The 15,100-nt window shown below is 38.0% G+C and overlaps 3 protein-coding genes across 12 annotated transcripts in view; 1 reads left to right on the top strand and 2 right to left on the bottom strand.

Moving 5' to 3' along the window:
• The window catches only part of EFL1 (elongation factor like GTPase 1), a 58,413-nt gene extending 58,101 nt beyond the window's left edge, over positions 1-312 (bottom strand). For both annotated transcript variants that reach the window (XM_065075922.1, XM_065075923.1), the window contains exon 1: positions 234-312. The gene's annotated coding sequence lies outside the window, so the exon portion shown is untranslated. The remainder of the gene's footprint in view (positions 1-233) is intronic.
• On the top strand, positions 296-10,052 carry SAXO2 (stabilizer of axonemal microtubules 2). Of its 2 annotated transcripts, none has more exons than XM_065075933.1 (4): positions 296-460; positions 4,925-4,993; positions 6,308-6,510; positions 7,923-10,052. In XM_065075933.1, the coding sequence occupies exons 1-4, from the start codon at positions 420-422 to the stop codon at positions 8,903-8,905; spliced, it is 1,296 nt and encodes a 431-aa protein (XP_064932005.1). In that variant the 5' UTR covers positions 296-419; the 3' UTR covers positions 8,906-10,052. The 2 variants fall into 2 exon arrangements, with proteins under 2 accessions (XP_064932005.1, XP_064932004.1); XM_065075932.1 differs by having other exon boundaries at positions 311-460; positions 4,925-5,104.
• A 1,481-nt stretch (positions 10,053-11,533) lies between these two features.
• The window catches only part of ADAMTSL3 (ADAMTS like 3), a 205,429-nt gene continuing 201,862 nt past the window's right edge, over positions 11,534-15,100 (bottom strand). For all 8 annotated transcript variants that reach the window (XM_021281229.2, XM_065075918.1, XM_021281231.2 and 5 more), the window contains 3 exons: positions 14,745-14,854; positions 13,972-14,186; positions 11,534-13,470 (listed from right to left, as the gene is read on the bottom strand). In XM_021281229.2, coding sequence (XP_021136904.2) covers positions 13,361-13,470; positions 13,972-14,186; positions 14,745-14,854 — 435 coding nt within the window. In that variant the 3' untranslated portion in view covers positions 11,534-13,360. The remainder of the gene's footprint in view (positions 13,471-13,971; positions 14,187-14,744; positions 14,855-15,100) is intronic.

The following is a 15,100-nucleotide window of genomic DNA, read 5'->3' as shown; positions in this document are numbered from 1 at the left end:
CGGTGCCTCGGGCGGGGGCCGCAGCCCGCCCTCGGCGCCTCCATGCCGGGACGGCCGCAGTGCAGCCGGGTGAGGGGCCCGTGGGCCGGGGCTGAGGAGACGAAGCGGGGAGGCCGCGCGCGCCTCCCGCCCTGCCGCCCCGTGCGCGCGCGAGGCCGGTCCCGCGCCCCTCCCGCCGCGTGGGCCCCGCACCGCCAAACGGCCCCTCACGGGACAAGGAGACGGGCACCCACCTCCGTTCCCCCCGGCGCTCCGCCGCCTGCACCCGGAAGCCCGCTCCCGTCCCTGCCCCGCCCCCGGTGCGTGACGCCCGACGGAAGCCGGCGGAGGCCGCGCAACCACGAGGACGCCGCCGTTGCCACGCGACGGAGCGCTTCCGTAGTTACCTCAGCGGAGCGGCGCGGGCGGGCGCAGGGAGCATGAAAGCGGCTCGGTGTCTGTGCGAGATCTGCACCTGCGGGTAAGCGGACTCGCGGGAACCGGCTTCGGGGGTCGAGGGGGACGCTCCCGGTCCCCGGGAGAGCGTCCCGCCGGGGAGATGGCAGCGGGTCCCCTCAGCATTCCGGCGCTCCCACTGGCACCCACACAAAACCATCCCTCATCTTCTGCCCCACTCCACCTGAGCCTCACCCTCTCCCCCCCCGCCTCACCATGGGGGTCGTGTAGGGACCCTCATGCCTGGTCATGGCTAATATTTGTATCAGTGGGAAGGCAGAAACTGGGTAACAGTCCCATTCCAATAGTTTCTGGCTTCCCTTGTTTCTAAAAGGGATATCCTCAATAAATACGAAGTAATATGCTTAAACAAAGCAGATCTTAAATGCATTAAAACAGAAAATAATGGAGATACTCTTTCAAAGCTAAACCTCAGGACCAGGCCTTTCCATCAAGCGGCGCCAACATCCACTGAGGGGCTACGCCAGAGGAACCCCCCATAGAGCTCTGTCTAAAGCAGCCTTGACAGAAACCCATGCAAGCAGTACAGCCTTTTAAACAGATTTAATGTATCCCCATTTCTAACATCACATCCAATAATACTACCCACCGTGAAGGGAAGCCCCACTGCTTCTTCACGTTCAATATACCCTTATGGAGACACACAGTTCGTTGTACTGTAGCCTCTTTGGCGCAGGGAGGCTGGCAGAAGAGAGTACAGCAGGCAATTTTTGTGTTTAAAATTGCTATTACGCATCTATAAGTAACAATATCAATGCCATAAGTACGAAAATCCACAAGTCAGGTTTCCCAATATCATAAGGGATTTAAGCCTTGCCAAATGGAGATATATACTTACAGGTTTGGTGTCAGTATTGTTAAGATTTTCAATTTCTTTTCTCTATGAAAAGTCTGTCTAGCTGTTCTTTAGCCCCTCCACATTTTTTCTTTCTTTAATTTTCTGTAGACAGAGAGACAGGCAGTATAAAAGCTGCTTTTTGGCCGAAACTGTGAGTGTAGTTTGCCCCATGCATTTGCTTCAAAAGTCCTAGATCAATGAAGAATTGGAACACACTGTTTTCATGATGAGATGTCAAATCTGGCTCAGGCTCCAGTGTAAACATGGTAATATAACACAAACTGACAGCAGAAAACTGGGTTCAACGCGACTGAAAATTCTCACTTGAAGACCCCAGTTTGATAATATGACTAATTGAATAAGATATGCACAAAACGTATGGTTTAAAATAAACTTTTTAGTCAATAAAATCTTAAGCCGTTATTGGTTTAGGCAGCACACTGTGTTTGCTTCCGTGTAGCTATAGTGGTTTTGTTTTTAGGGGAATATTAGTCGCTTAGCAGTGTTACCTGGATATTGCAATGCATACATTGCAAGGCGAAGCAAAAGCTTCGCTGCTCCACGTCAGCTGCTCTCGCAAGTGCTGGTGGGAGCTTCTGGGTCTCTCGAGAACGAAAGTGCCCGATTGAGAGAAAAACAAAACAAAACAAAACCTGTCAACACTAGGAGAGCAGACAGCTCTTAAAAATAGTGTCCATATGTAACATCTGCCTTTCAGACCATAGCATGTGCACTGGCAGTTTAAAACAAACACACACCACCACACAGCACAAAACAGTAACTTCGAGGGGGTTTTGTTTTTAAAATAAGCTCTTCATCATCATAAGCATGAAACTTTTGTCATTATTAGCCTAGTTCTCTGAGAGGAAAATACTTTGCTAGCAAGGCCCTTCAAATTTTCCTACACTGTATTAGAAACAGATCCTGAATAAGTGAAACTCAGCATCATTCTGTTAATATAATCAGAGCAACAGTATTTGGCAGTAGAGAGCCCATATACTGTCAATTTTATTTAGTCGAGATTCTGTTCAGACCTCATGCAAACCACAAGACAGTCTCCCTCAAAGTAGGAAACTAATAGTAAACTGTCAAAGCAGGCATCAGTCAGTCATGGGGGAAAGCATATTCTGACCAAATTAAGCTGAACTATCAGTACCTCTGGGGTTGAAGATACTTACAAGTAACAAGTTTAAAATAATCAGCAACTCAAGGAGTTCTGGCCAAATTGTAAGCAAAATATTTCTTTTATCCGAGCTGTAATTTGTCTGCTTTGGTTGGTGATTCTTAGCATCATCTCTCTAAAGAGCTGTGATGCCCTATGTATTACATTTAATAAAGTTATTACCTAACTGAAAATTGTTTGGTTTAGCAGTTGGACAACAACCAAAAGTAGATTTATTGGTTAACCAAAAAAACCCTGATCTCTTCTCCAAGTCAAATTCGTATTTATATTAAGGTAATTTTACATTGCCTTTTAGGCCCACTGCAAGTTCTTTCACAGCACAGAGTAGGGGGTGTAGGACCTTCCTGAATTGTCCCCTATGAATCCAAGTAATTTTGTGCATAGATAGAGGCTGTTCAGAATTATTTCATGTGCTAGAAATGACTGGAATCAAGGACACTTTTGATTCAGCAATGAATTCTAATGCACTTTCAAAACTTTCTTTCCTTGGAGAGATACATTAGATTACTTTCACCTCTGTGTTGAATCTACCAAGAACTCCAGGCTCACTCTGCAAGTAATTATTTTTCTAGTATCTATTTCTGTTTGTACCATTACCATTCAGCAATACAGGGAATGTACTGGCAATACTGCTTAGAAAGTAGTGAGAGTTAAGTCTTTAAAGACTGGTGATATGAGAACAGAGAAGGTGTTTTGTTTGGTGATTGGTCTTCTGAACCAGCTTATGGTAAACTGTAGACTGGCAAAATGAAGTTATTGTAGAATAATATTGCTTTATTCAAACTCCTTTGAGTTATATGCATAAAATGTGTGAAGAACATTATTATTTGATAGCCTGTATTTCAACTATCTTTCAAAACATACATTCAATGGTTTCAGTTTCTGCTTAACTGTTACTTTTAGATGCTACTTGACACAGCATATGCTGCTTATACTTACTGAAAAAAATATGACTAAGGTGGTAACTGAATTTCGTGAAAAATGTAGTGGCAGGCAAGCACCATGCTGAGAAATAACAGATGCCTCCTTGTTTTCCTACCTCGCCTGTTCTTTCCGTCTTCTTCCTTTTTCCTTTTTCCAGCTGGGGCTCCAAAAGGATCTGGCTCTTTAGACAGGGCTACTTCATTTCTCATTTATTGAAATACTGAGTTGGCAAAGTCAGGCAGCCCAAACGAATACCAGCTTTAGGGATCTCTAGTTCCAGACAACTTCTTTTAGTGACTTTTACATTTTAGCTTTCCCAGCAGGAGTCCTTCATGTCTGTTTCTGGGTTCTATTTTACCTTTCTTTGTGCTTTTCCTTCCTGGTAGTCAGTGCTAGCTAAATATCTCTGCAGACCTTTTAACTATTCCTTCAGTAACTAGGTTCCTGAAAATTGATTAGTACCCAGTAAGAGGTGTACACTTTAACCCTTCTTGTTTCTTTTTGTTTTTCATGTACAGAATTTTACAGAACTCATTTAAAAAATATGCTTTATTTCTTAATTCCCTTATACCTGAACCAGTATTGCAAGTTGTTAGCCATAAGTAGGAGGAACATTTTCATTTCACATCTACCTTAAAGGAGAGATTAAATCATAATTGCTCCAGACAAAACAAAATTTTAAAACTGTGCTTGAAACTACCAGAGAGATGTAAATGCATTATGCAAAATAGAATGAATATAATAGAGTTTCCAAAACAATATAGAAAATAACGTGCAATTTAATTTCATACATAATTTGCACAAAACAACAAGGTACAAGTAATAAATTAAGTCATGATAGATCTCTCATATTTTAACACAATGGTGTCACTAAAATAGGCAAGCAGGTATAATCAAATAAAGCCTATTAAGAAAAAGGAATTAATTCTAAACAAGCATAGTTTTTTTGGATAAAGGATTTAGTAAGTCCTTGGGAAAAAAAAAAAAGGTTGAAATGTCAGGAATGGCCTGCAGAGCACTAGAAGTGCAGATGAGATTTCACATCACTAAAATTTTAATAAAAAATGGTTAATTAAGAGTTGTGCTGAAAACAAGTGAGCAGATGCACAGGAATTAAAAGATAAATGATGAGGAAAAACAGTAAAGAGCATATGAGAGGAGAAATGAAGCAGAGTTGGTTATTTTTACAGATAAGACTAGTAATATAATTAAAGATTTAAAAAGAGGGAAGTGCATCATGGTGGTAGAATCGTTTAAGGGACAGAGATCAACTCCATCCTTTGTATTCTGTACTAAGGACTCACATACTGATATAGTTTATGACCATACTAGTATAGTGTGCTCTGGGACCTATGCCATCAGGACAATATTTTGTGGTTTTATCACTCAGAAAAGAGTTTTAAACAGAAGCTACTTGCATTGTTCAATCTTCACTATTTGTTTTTCACTCCCAGTAGATAGAGCATGGGTTTTCCCCTTAATGAAACTATTCAAAATGATCTCATCTGATGTGTTTTACCCAGGCGCCATCGCTGCCCTCATAAACCCACAAGGATTTATGATAATGGACAACAGCCGTGCCTCACAACAGAGTATGTGGAAAAATATCCCAAGTATAGCAACATCTCTCCTCCCCAGAGCCTCAAGCCGAAACAAGAGTACCAAGTTCATCGTGGGAGAATGGAAGGAATTACAACATTTAAGTAAACATTTTGAAGCAATGTGTTTTGTAATTACTCTATAAATTTCTCATACTTTCTCATTTAAAGGGGGAGCGAATATTGGATTGCAATCATTTTCAAAGTGCAATCACTTACATCCTTTACATTTTTACCATACTTAAAAGTATACATTTTGAGTGTAGAAATACAGTTACCACAAAAAGGTCATAAGAAATAGTGAAGAACACATACAAAAAGATTTGCATTCTTTACAGCATCCTTTAACCTACCATCTAAAATTTTTGTCCTTGTTCTCAGCCTCTTTTGGAAATTTAGCTCTCATTGAGCCTGAAAAAGCTGGCAAACTAGGTAACTTTCTGTAATACACGTGTGGAATCTGACCTAATGGGAAAATGAAACCTTAAGAAAAAGGAACAGGGATTTCCTTTCTGCAGGCGGTTCTAAATTACTAGGAGTTTGAAGAAAGCCAACTGTCTAGGCGTTCACGAAGTCTGTCCTATCAGTGTACAGACTCTGATGTTAAGCTTACAAAGTTAAAGAGCATCTTTCAAAGAGTTAGAAACAGACATCACTCATTATTAATAATGCAACAGGATCATAAACCTTTACTTTTTTATTATTGTTTTTCTTTCAAACTATAAGGGCAACAGGTGAAACTTCTTTCTTTGTTTCTAAAAATACAAAAGGGACATACATAGGAAGGCCAAACACCCTTCTGCAAGGTTGATTGTGTACTACATATACTGTTTAAAGACATATGTAATATACACCCTTTTAATGTAATGTGTCCATATAAACTGGTGAAATGCTCTTTCTGATTATATTCCATTCTCCTCATTCAATTAGTAAATGCTGACACTTGTAGTAGTTTGACCTTTGCTCTTCTTCTCCTTTCTGGATCATTTCTTTGCAGCAACTATTTCAAGACTCCTTTCAGAGAACTTGAAGAATATTTTTAAACTGAGAATGAGACTCAGAGTGTTGAAAAAGTTGCTTCACCACCTACCTTTGAATAAACACTATATCATGTATCAGAAACCCTACATTTATGAACTATGTTTTTCTTTCTTGCTTGCTATCTCTCTAACATATGGCATCAGATCGATTTTTTTCAAAGTAAACACTATAAGTCATTGTTTTTCCACCTAAGGAAAAAATTTAAAAAGTGACTCCATCAGAAAAGAAAAGAAAAATTAACCAGTGTTTCCTTTTTCCCCAATTCAGATCTGATTATTTACCATATGATATTGTGAAGCGACCTTTTCGGGTACAAGAAGAATATAAACCAAAGACGGGAGAGATAGAACTGGGAACCACATACCAGAAAGATTATAATGCTCATAAAATACAACCAGTGACATTAGTAAGACCTCTAGAGAGAAAACACACTACTGGAGGAAAATTGGATACCATACCAACCTATCAAGGTAATACTATATGCTGCCTTCAGAAAGAGAAATAACCAAGGTGAAGGTAGCATTTTGAATTATCTATGTTAGAAACTGGGTTTCTTAGCTTGGGCCAGAGAGTAAGACATAACAGAAAACAGGTGATAATGCCTTAAGATGTTCAGCACTCCAGTTGTTTAGAGGTGACACTTATTGATTCTAAGCAAAAAGCTTTCTCTAAGGTTTTCTTGGCTAAAAGGAGAGAAATTCTAACATACACTAGGCTATCTCAGGCAAAAGTTGGTTGCAATTCAATTTCCAGTATATCTTTCAGATAGTTTAACTCATGTAACGTTTGTTTTTTTTTTTTCTACAGAAGTAGATTTTAGATTCCTTTCTTATGTACTGTATTGCTTACATATCATCCTAGTAATGATCTGGTTTGACACAAGCTATTCCATTACAATGGTCAGCACAAAGGCACTAAATCATTTAAGTAATTCTGGCAATTGACTTTGATATACAAGTAGAAAATTTTATATATAAACTGTGTTATTGAATTTGTTACATGTACTGCATGGCAGCCCCAGCTAAAAGTAAGTAACAGAGTTATATTTCACTAGCTTCTTTAAGCTTAGGCCTATGCTAGATAGAAATGCATTTGTATAAATATATTCCACTTATATTTATTAATTCTAAATAGTTTATAAGAAATTTAAATATTTCTGTTTAGCCTGTGTGTAAGTAATACACTTGCAAATAATAATTTAGCCTAGTCTCATCATAAATAGCATCTCGTCTAAGCGTTCAACTGCTTCATTTAAAATGTGGTGTGCAGTTCAACAGGAAGTAAGGATCAAGGAGTGGAAATACACTGAAGCTGAATTACTTCAGTGGTTGCAAGACAACAAATTGATTTCAACTGCCCATGAATAAGTTTAGATCGGACAGTAGGGTTTGTAACTATAGCAGAACAGTCTGTTAGTAAAAAAACACCCAGAAGCAAAGAAAAAAAAAATCCCAACAAGCTTTAAGATGATATAATGTTGATAAGGAAATTATGAGAAGGAATTCTCTCAATCAGTAGTGAACATGAACCATTGACTTATGACGTTCATTTCAGTCTTGTATATTTGCATAAACTTCTAAGTAAAATGCAATATATTGTATATGGCCATTTTCTGTATAGAATACACACTAAGTATGTGCATGCAGCATTTTCTTTTTCCTTGAGGAAATATTCGAAATAGGCCATCATGTACAACTTTTTGTCTGTTTTTTATCACACCAATAACAGAAGACGGTTTTGTCATATCACAAACACAAAGATAACATTATCATATATTTTCTTTGTTTTACAAGATTTAATGCCAGAAGAATTTGGCTTAATTTTAAAGGAATGGTCTTAAGTAATAACACCTGTATGGTGAAGTTTTGTTTTTGCCTTAAAGATGACTATAGGTCATGGGAAGTTCAAAGAAGGGAACCTAGTAAGGTGGAGCATATATACCACCCACCTACAGAGAAGTTTGGAAATTCTACTACGTTTCAAGATGACTTTATTCCTAGGGAACTGAATCCTAGAAGAAGTTTTAAACCTCCTTGTGTAGCCAAGGTTTCAGATGTGCCTTTTGATAGCACCACTAGCCATCGCACTTCTTATATCGCTCATCAACTGGAACCAAGATTCATGAGATCAAAAGAAGAGTACAAGCCAAGCAACCAACCCTTTGAAGATCTCACAACCCACCGGAATGATTTTAAAGGGCTACCCGGGCAACTTACAAAAAGCTGCAAGCCTGAAAATGTGAAAGTTGGATCCAGTGCTCATTTTAATGGAGTCACTGAATTCCAGGATCGTTTTCAGCCATGGCTGGTCTCTTTGCCTGAGGTCCACAAAACGAAAGAGTACGTTCCACCTGCAGGCAACATGGATTTTAACTCCACGAGCCACCTTGATTACATTAAGCATGAAATTTCTCCTGCTGTCACTGTAAGACCGGTTTCTAATGGAAGAAGAACCAATGCCCCTTTTCAAGGGAATACTACTACAAAAGAAGACTTCAAAGCTTGGGGCAGCTGTCGGCAAGAGATTATTAAGAAACAACAGGAAATTCCAAAACCTACAGGAAAATTTTATGATTTAACTACATTCAAATCTCATTACATACCACATCAGATCATTCCAGCTCGAAGTTTCAAACCTACACATGCTATAGTTCCTAATTCAGCTCCTTTTCAAGTTGAAACTATGTATCGCACAGAGTATACTCCTAAGAAGCAAAATACCTGCCCAGCAAATTATCCATCTCCTCCAGGTTATGTCTACGTAAACACAGATTCTCACGGTCACAAGTTCTTCCGTCAGCTTACTCCAGAACTTTCTGAGTCAAATAGTAACCCGGTTCCAAAGGAAGTAGCTGTTCTGTCATAATATTTAAATGGAGTATTTCAAACACCCCGGTAAAATAATTGGGATCCTACTTGTTTACTTCTTTTTTAAATAATACCTAAAGTAAATCAAATCATGCAAATTACGATTTTAAAAGCATTTAAACTAATAGCTTGAAGAAAATCAAAGCAAAACCAGAAGTTTATTACAAAATTAGTAAAGATTCGACAATTTTGGTAGGAATAATGCATCTTACATGGCATCTATTCTTTTTTTGATTGAGCATACTACTTTTCTTGACTTCCCAGATGTCATTATGCTCCATCTCAAGCATGCATCATACATTTAATTCTTTCAGATTTTGTGCAAATCAAATGATTGTATTTGTGAAATAGCAAGTAACTTTTTATCTTAACTTTTTCATATTATAGCAAATAATGCTATGATAATCTAAATAATTAGCTCATCAGTCCAGCTTTTCATCTCATCATCTTTTGGGTAATCAGATAAAATGATTTTTTGCTATACATTTTGCTGCCCATGTCACAAGATAGCACCCTATGACACCTATGCATTTCTAAAAACCTGGGTTTAGCTTTAGTCATCGTTACTTCTTCATCCAGTTCTGAGAAGAGTATAAAGGTCACGCTGAAATTTCTGATAGTTTTTGATCCTGCTATCTGATTTTTAAAGCTAAACAGCACGTTATCAGTGCCAAAGATCACTGCAGAGGCAGTCTGAAGGGGGAAATGTCAGAAAACTATAAAGGTGTATGTAGAAATAATGGAAACTAGTGTAAACTCAGTTAAAGACACATCAGCCAAGATGCAGAAATCTCTAGACAGCCTGGCTTCAGTCTGTCTGCTCTTCAAAGAATTACTTGTTACACAGAAAACAAAACTTTTATAGAAACTGTACATGCAATGATTATGCTTTTGTATGAGATATTTAGTATTTTCTCTATGTGTATTTACCTGACTTTGGGAAATTTAGATTAACTTATTTCAGTCCTATTATGCTCATGATTTAACCAAGTCCAAATAAAGAGTTCTATGATTCACAGTATTATCATGTTCTATCACAGTACAGTAGTATGGGGTTTTTTTCAGTATTGCATAACTTGTACACATTGGAGAATTATGTGCTCATACTTCATAAACCAAATCACCAATAAAAGAACTAAGATCAACTTGGGTCATTCTCTGTCTGGCCTCAACTGAGGAAACAAAGTCAACACTTGGCACAGCTACACCTACCCAAGTCCATATCCTACACACAATCTTGGTACCTCATGAGTTTACCAAAGCTCCTAGTATCCTTCAGCTCTCTTTTCTAGGGAGAAATAAAATTCATTCAGAAATGCAATCTAAATCCGTGAAATTACGTGTGCCTGCATGTTCTGCTGAAAATGACTCTTCCTCTGGGTCTGTGAGCCCAGATGCATTTTGTAATATTCACAGCTGGTTTTTTTTTGTTCTAAAATCACTTCTTCCTCTTAAATTATGGAAAGTCATTTGCTGCCACCTGCCAGCACAGTACAAAAATCTTTGAGAGGAAGTGAAGGGATATTGAGATACATTTAACAGTTCTTTGCAGATGTGTTTCAAGACAGTTAGAGGAGGTGGGGGGGTGTATTTCCCTTTCATTTTGCCCTTAATCTTTTCCCCTATGTTTAACAGTGAAAGAGAGAAGCCTTTATTACATTACAGTTGAAAGAGCCACACCCTACCGATTGTGCTTCCAGACAAAGCAGCAAAATACAAACCTTCAGACACCCTTCAATACTTGAGGTCAACTTTTTCATAAGCAACATATTATTGAAAGGCAGACAAGATGAACAGCAGGCTGGAAAACTAATATTTCTCAAAATAACAGATGCTAAAAGAGCATTTTATGATGTCATGCTAAAGCGAGACGTAAAAGCAGAAAAGTTACTCATGGATTCAATTGCTGTTCTGAAAGCGTATTTCGTTTCTTCATGCACTGTGATATATATCGCGTGCTCCACACAACTGCTGCACAGAATCATTTTTGTTAAAGATTGCACAGAAAAAATGCATTGATGACACAAAAGGAAAATTAAACCAACCCATGCACCTTTGCCAATCACTCTGAAACACCACCAATTTATTGCTAGACATTTCTTTTTAATTTAATAAAAATTTTTAAGGCTTTTCTTGCTCATGTTACTTATGAGACTCTTCTTTCTAAACTCTATTACACATACTGGATATTCCGAACCAAGTTTTTTTTTTTTCACATCCCTATTGGCTTCACCCATGAAATATAAACCATAGAGCTGTTCTCTTGCATCTAAATGAACTCTGCTCGGTGCAGTGCATGAATGCCTCGCAAAGCAATGTAACTTTATTCCACCTTTTTACAGAACCCTAATTATAGTTTTCAATGAGTCAGAGCTGACTTAATTGGGTTTTGGCAAATTATCTTCTCCACTTTTTCAGTCAGGTTACATCTGCATTGCCTCTTAATAGCAGCGCAAGCAGACTGAAACGAAGCTGCAAATCTGTCTGATAAGATGTCAAGAATTAATCTTCACTTTGAAAGAATCCCAGAATTATGGGCATTGCAGGCTGATAAAATAACACTTCGAATAAAAGCATAGCTACCATGAAAATTACAGTAATAAACAACCTCTGGGTAATCACAGTATTGAATAATCAAACTAGAGTTTATTTCAGAAATATCAAAACTACGTTCGATAAAGCTAAATATTAGACATCTTCAGTTACTGGAGAAGCAATAAAATAATCTACAAAGAAATATCATGCCAGATGTAATAACAAACATTTACAGCACTGCTCCTGTATAGCATGCATACTTGACCAAAGAGAAAATTAAAGCAACAAAAAATGCTATGTGTTAATATTTGAAATCTTTAAATATAAAAGAAAAACACAAATAAGAAATTTAGGTAATAAGAAAAAAAATATACGTCCAAAAATCTTTATTAAACACTGTACAAAACAAAATATTGCACTTTAAAATCAGACAATAAATATCTACAAAGTATCTTACAAATGTTTTCTTTTAATTTAAAAAAACTGCTTAAACAAATCAAGACCCATTGCTGATTAAAAAGGTAATGATCAGGAATATCCTCTCCTTGCAGTCAGCCTTGGACACAACAGTCCACACTAAACATTTTCTATACAGTAGTGCTAATCTAATTCTCAGTGATGCAAACCCCCTGTGCAGGAATGCTGGTTCCAGAACTGCTCTTACAGCACACCCGCTAATTAGCATGTAGTTCAGTAATGCAACACAAGATCCAAGTCAGTACGAGCGTTCAGGCCTCCAACGTGTGCAGTAGTTTGGAAGCTACAATAGAAAAAACCCATCTGTCTGCTGCTTTCTCTGAGGTTCTCTCTGCTTATAGCCCTAGTGAGGCATAATCTGCAACACGGAAAATAATTTAGCTAGGAATATCATCATCAGAACTTAACAACTTGCAAAAGACTCAAATGATTAACGGTCATGATGAAAAGCCGTATTGCTGGAAAACTGCTCAAAATAGATTTCTTACACTTGCCTATCTTCGTAATTAATAATTCTTTCTTGGACATTTTTGCCCATTAACACGGGAAAAAAATATTCAGGATGGAAAATCTGACAGCTGTGTTTGGCCAGTTATTGGCTCCTCATTTGACTTGACATGCACAAGAACAGCAGTCACAAGTGTTTCACTCACAGCTCTGACAAGGAAGCCTCATGTCTAACTTAAAATCAGCAGAAGAGTCTAATCATGCCGGAGCCTCAACTGCACTTCAGTGACTGGAGCAGCATAGAAACAATGGAAAATGACTTCTCATTTATTTGAAAGAGATCTATTGCTGTTTTGAAAATTGTACCAGCATCTATAATGTCTTCCACTGTGTACACATAAATATAAGCACAGAAAATAAAATGTACTTCCCGTGATCCCGTGAGATCAACCCTTAAGCTCAAGTTGTTTATGAAAATGAGGTTGATGTCAAAAATTTTACAGCTACAAGCCATGGCTTATATAAATTTAAAAATTGTGTTAAGGTTGATAAAACAATAAAAACAAAACCTTGGGGTCAATAGTTGTTGCATTCCAAAATTCTTCAAAGGATTTTGTGACTTTGTTTTTCCCATGAGTCAAGGACAGTGAGCACTACCTAGTGCTTTTCAATAATACTATTTCCCATGACAAAATGATAAGGTGATTGCCTGTAAAGTTTTACAAGTGATATGCTGTGATACTGTCTTCCTAACCCAGACACAAAAATGTTTAATACACTAAAAGTTCCATCGCAAAGAGTGGATAATAAAATTTCCCAGAAAAAATACCCTGTCCAGCATATCAATCTGCAATACTGTTTTTTCATTAGCCCCATATTTCCATTTAACTGTTATGACTAATGTCTTATTTACAGGTATGTACTTTGAGCAGGCTAATTTAATGAATCTCTTCCCATCTCTTCACTGCAGCATCATGAACTTTCCATAGAAGAGTTACACTTCTTGACATGATTGACAACATCTTTGTTTGTAGATGTCTATCAAGCACAACTTTAGTTGCTTTACAAATGTACAGTAGTGAGTTGTATCCTTGCATTCGCCTTCTGAAAAATATATTTAAACATTAAAAGGCTTTATAACGGACAAAAGATAAATAGTAGAACTTGTAATTGTAAACAACTGATGGATTCTTGGTAACTTTGTAGTTATTTTACATTTCTGGCAACAGGTCACAAATAAGAGGTGTGATCTCACTGCATTCATGTACTTATTGTCTGTTTCAGAAAACTACCCCATCTTTCAGGATTTAAGAGCTTGCTCAGAGACTTATGAGTCACAACTGGCACAGACATGTAGAGAAGTTTGCATAAAACAACTTCCGAAATATCCTGTTTCTAAAAGTGCTTTTGAGGCTTTAATATCAAACTGGCCTACTCAGAGAAAAATAACCCCAGGACGATGAAGTGCTCCTTGGAGAGGATAGTTTTACCCTTGATGTACAATCAAATGGTTGTAGAATCTCTAGCGTACAACCGTGAGTCACCTTCTAATATAACTGCTACAAACTATTACTATGCTCATATATAAAAAGAATGTTTACATACTGCCACAGGATGTGACATTGCAGTGTTGCCAGGTCACTGGTCTCTTCCTCCATCCGCAATACTGATCAGCCACAGGTTTGTTACTCTTTCTGTGTACACAGTACACTCGTCTGGACTGAAACCCACTCCCACAGTCCACACTACAAGGCCTCCAAGGGCCTGTCTGCCAATGGACATCACACGCCTCTGAAGAACAGTTTCTTCTGACAGGAGATCTGTGGAAGAAAATAAATGGCAGTTAAATGCTTACTTTTGTGCTAAACCTTTATTTGCAGAATGATAGCTTGAGTATCAGAAAGGACTTCTGGAGACTAATTAGTCCATGCACCCTGCTTGTAGCACAGTAAACTAGTCCAGGTTGCTCCAGACCATAAATAAACCAATTTACATGGTCCACAAACTAAGGCCCAGAAATATTTTATTTTATAAAATTTGGGCAGCAATAGACCAGAATAAAAAGTAATATGAGAAGAGACCTATCTCAGTAGTAATGAAAAAAAGTTATGGCAGATCACTCCGATTTCTAGTTTCTTTGGGGAGTCAAGATTCCCTCAACTCTATTTCTAGCTTTGCCTTTAGCACAGCGGAGGACACTGATCAAATTCATTACTCTCCTTGGACAACTGAATTCATCCAGTGTATGCACAGAGACGACTGTCATTACCTCCTTTCCTTGTGTTTGATATGTAAGAATTTGCATATTTATACTGCATTGACAATCCTGTATCTTTGATCATCTGAAGGTCTAACTTGCAATGCTTCAGACTGTGTACCTCTTTCTTTCATCACAAGAAGAGTTTCGCACCAAAGATCCATTACGCAGCTGGCATATAAAGTGACGATGCTGTAAACCTACAGGGCGGCCTACACAGTGACTGGAACACTAAAAAGTGAGAGAAAAGGATGAGGGGAAAGAGAAAGAAACAACCAAGTTAATCATATATACTAGCAATTTATTAGCTTAAAACATGGAATATATAGCAATGGATTAGCTTATAAAATATATCGAAAGTAATACTCAGGTTTCAACTCATGTCTTTGACAAAGCAAAGTAGCTCAGACATCGCAAAAAAAAACAACAAAAACCAAACCAACCAACCAACCAAACAAAAACCCCACAAAAAAACAA

The sequence above is a fragment of the Columba livia genome, chromosome 11 (assembly GCF_036013475.1).
Source record: "Columba livia isolate bColLiv1 breed racing homer chromosome 11, bColLiv1.pat.W.v2, whole genome shotgun sequence".
Lineage (NCBI taxonomy): Eukaryota > Metazoa > Chordata > Aves > Columbiformes > Columbidae > Columba > Columba livia.
This window is presented reverse-complemented; position numbering and strand designations above follow the sequence as displayed.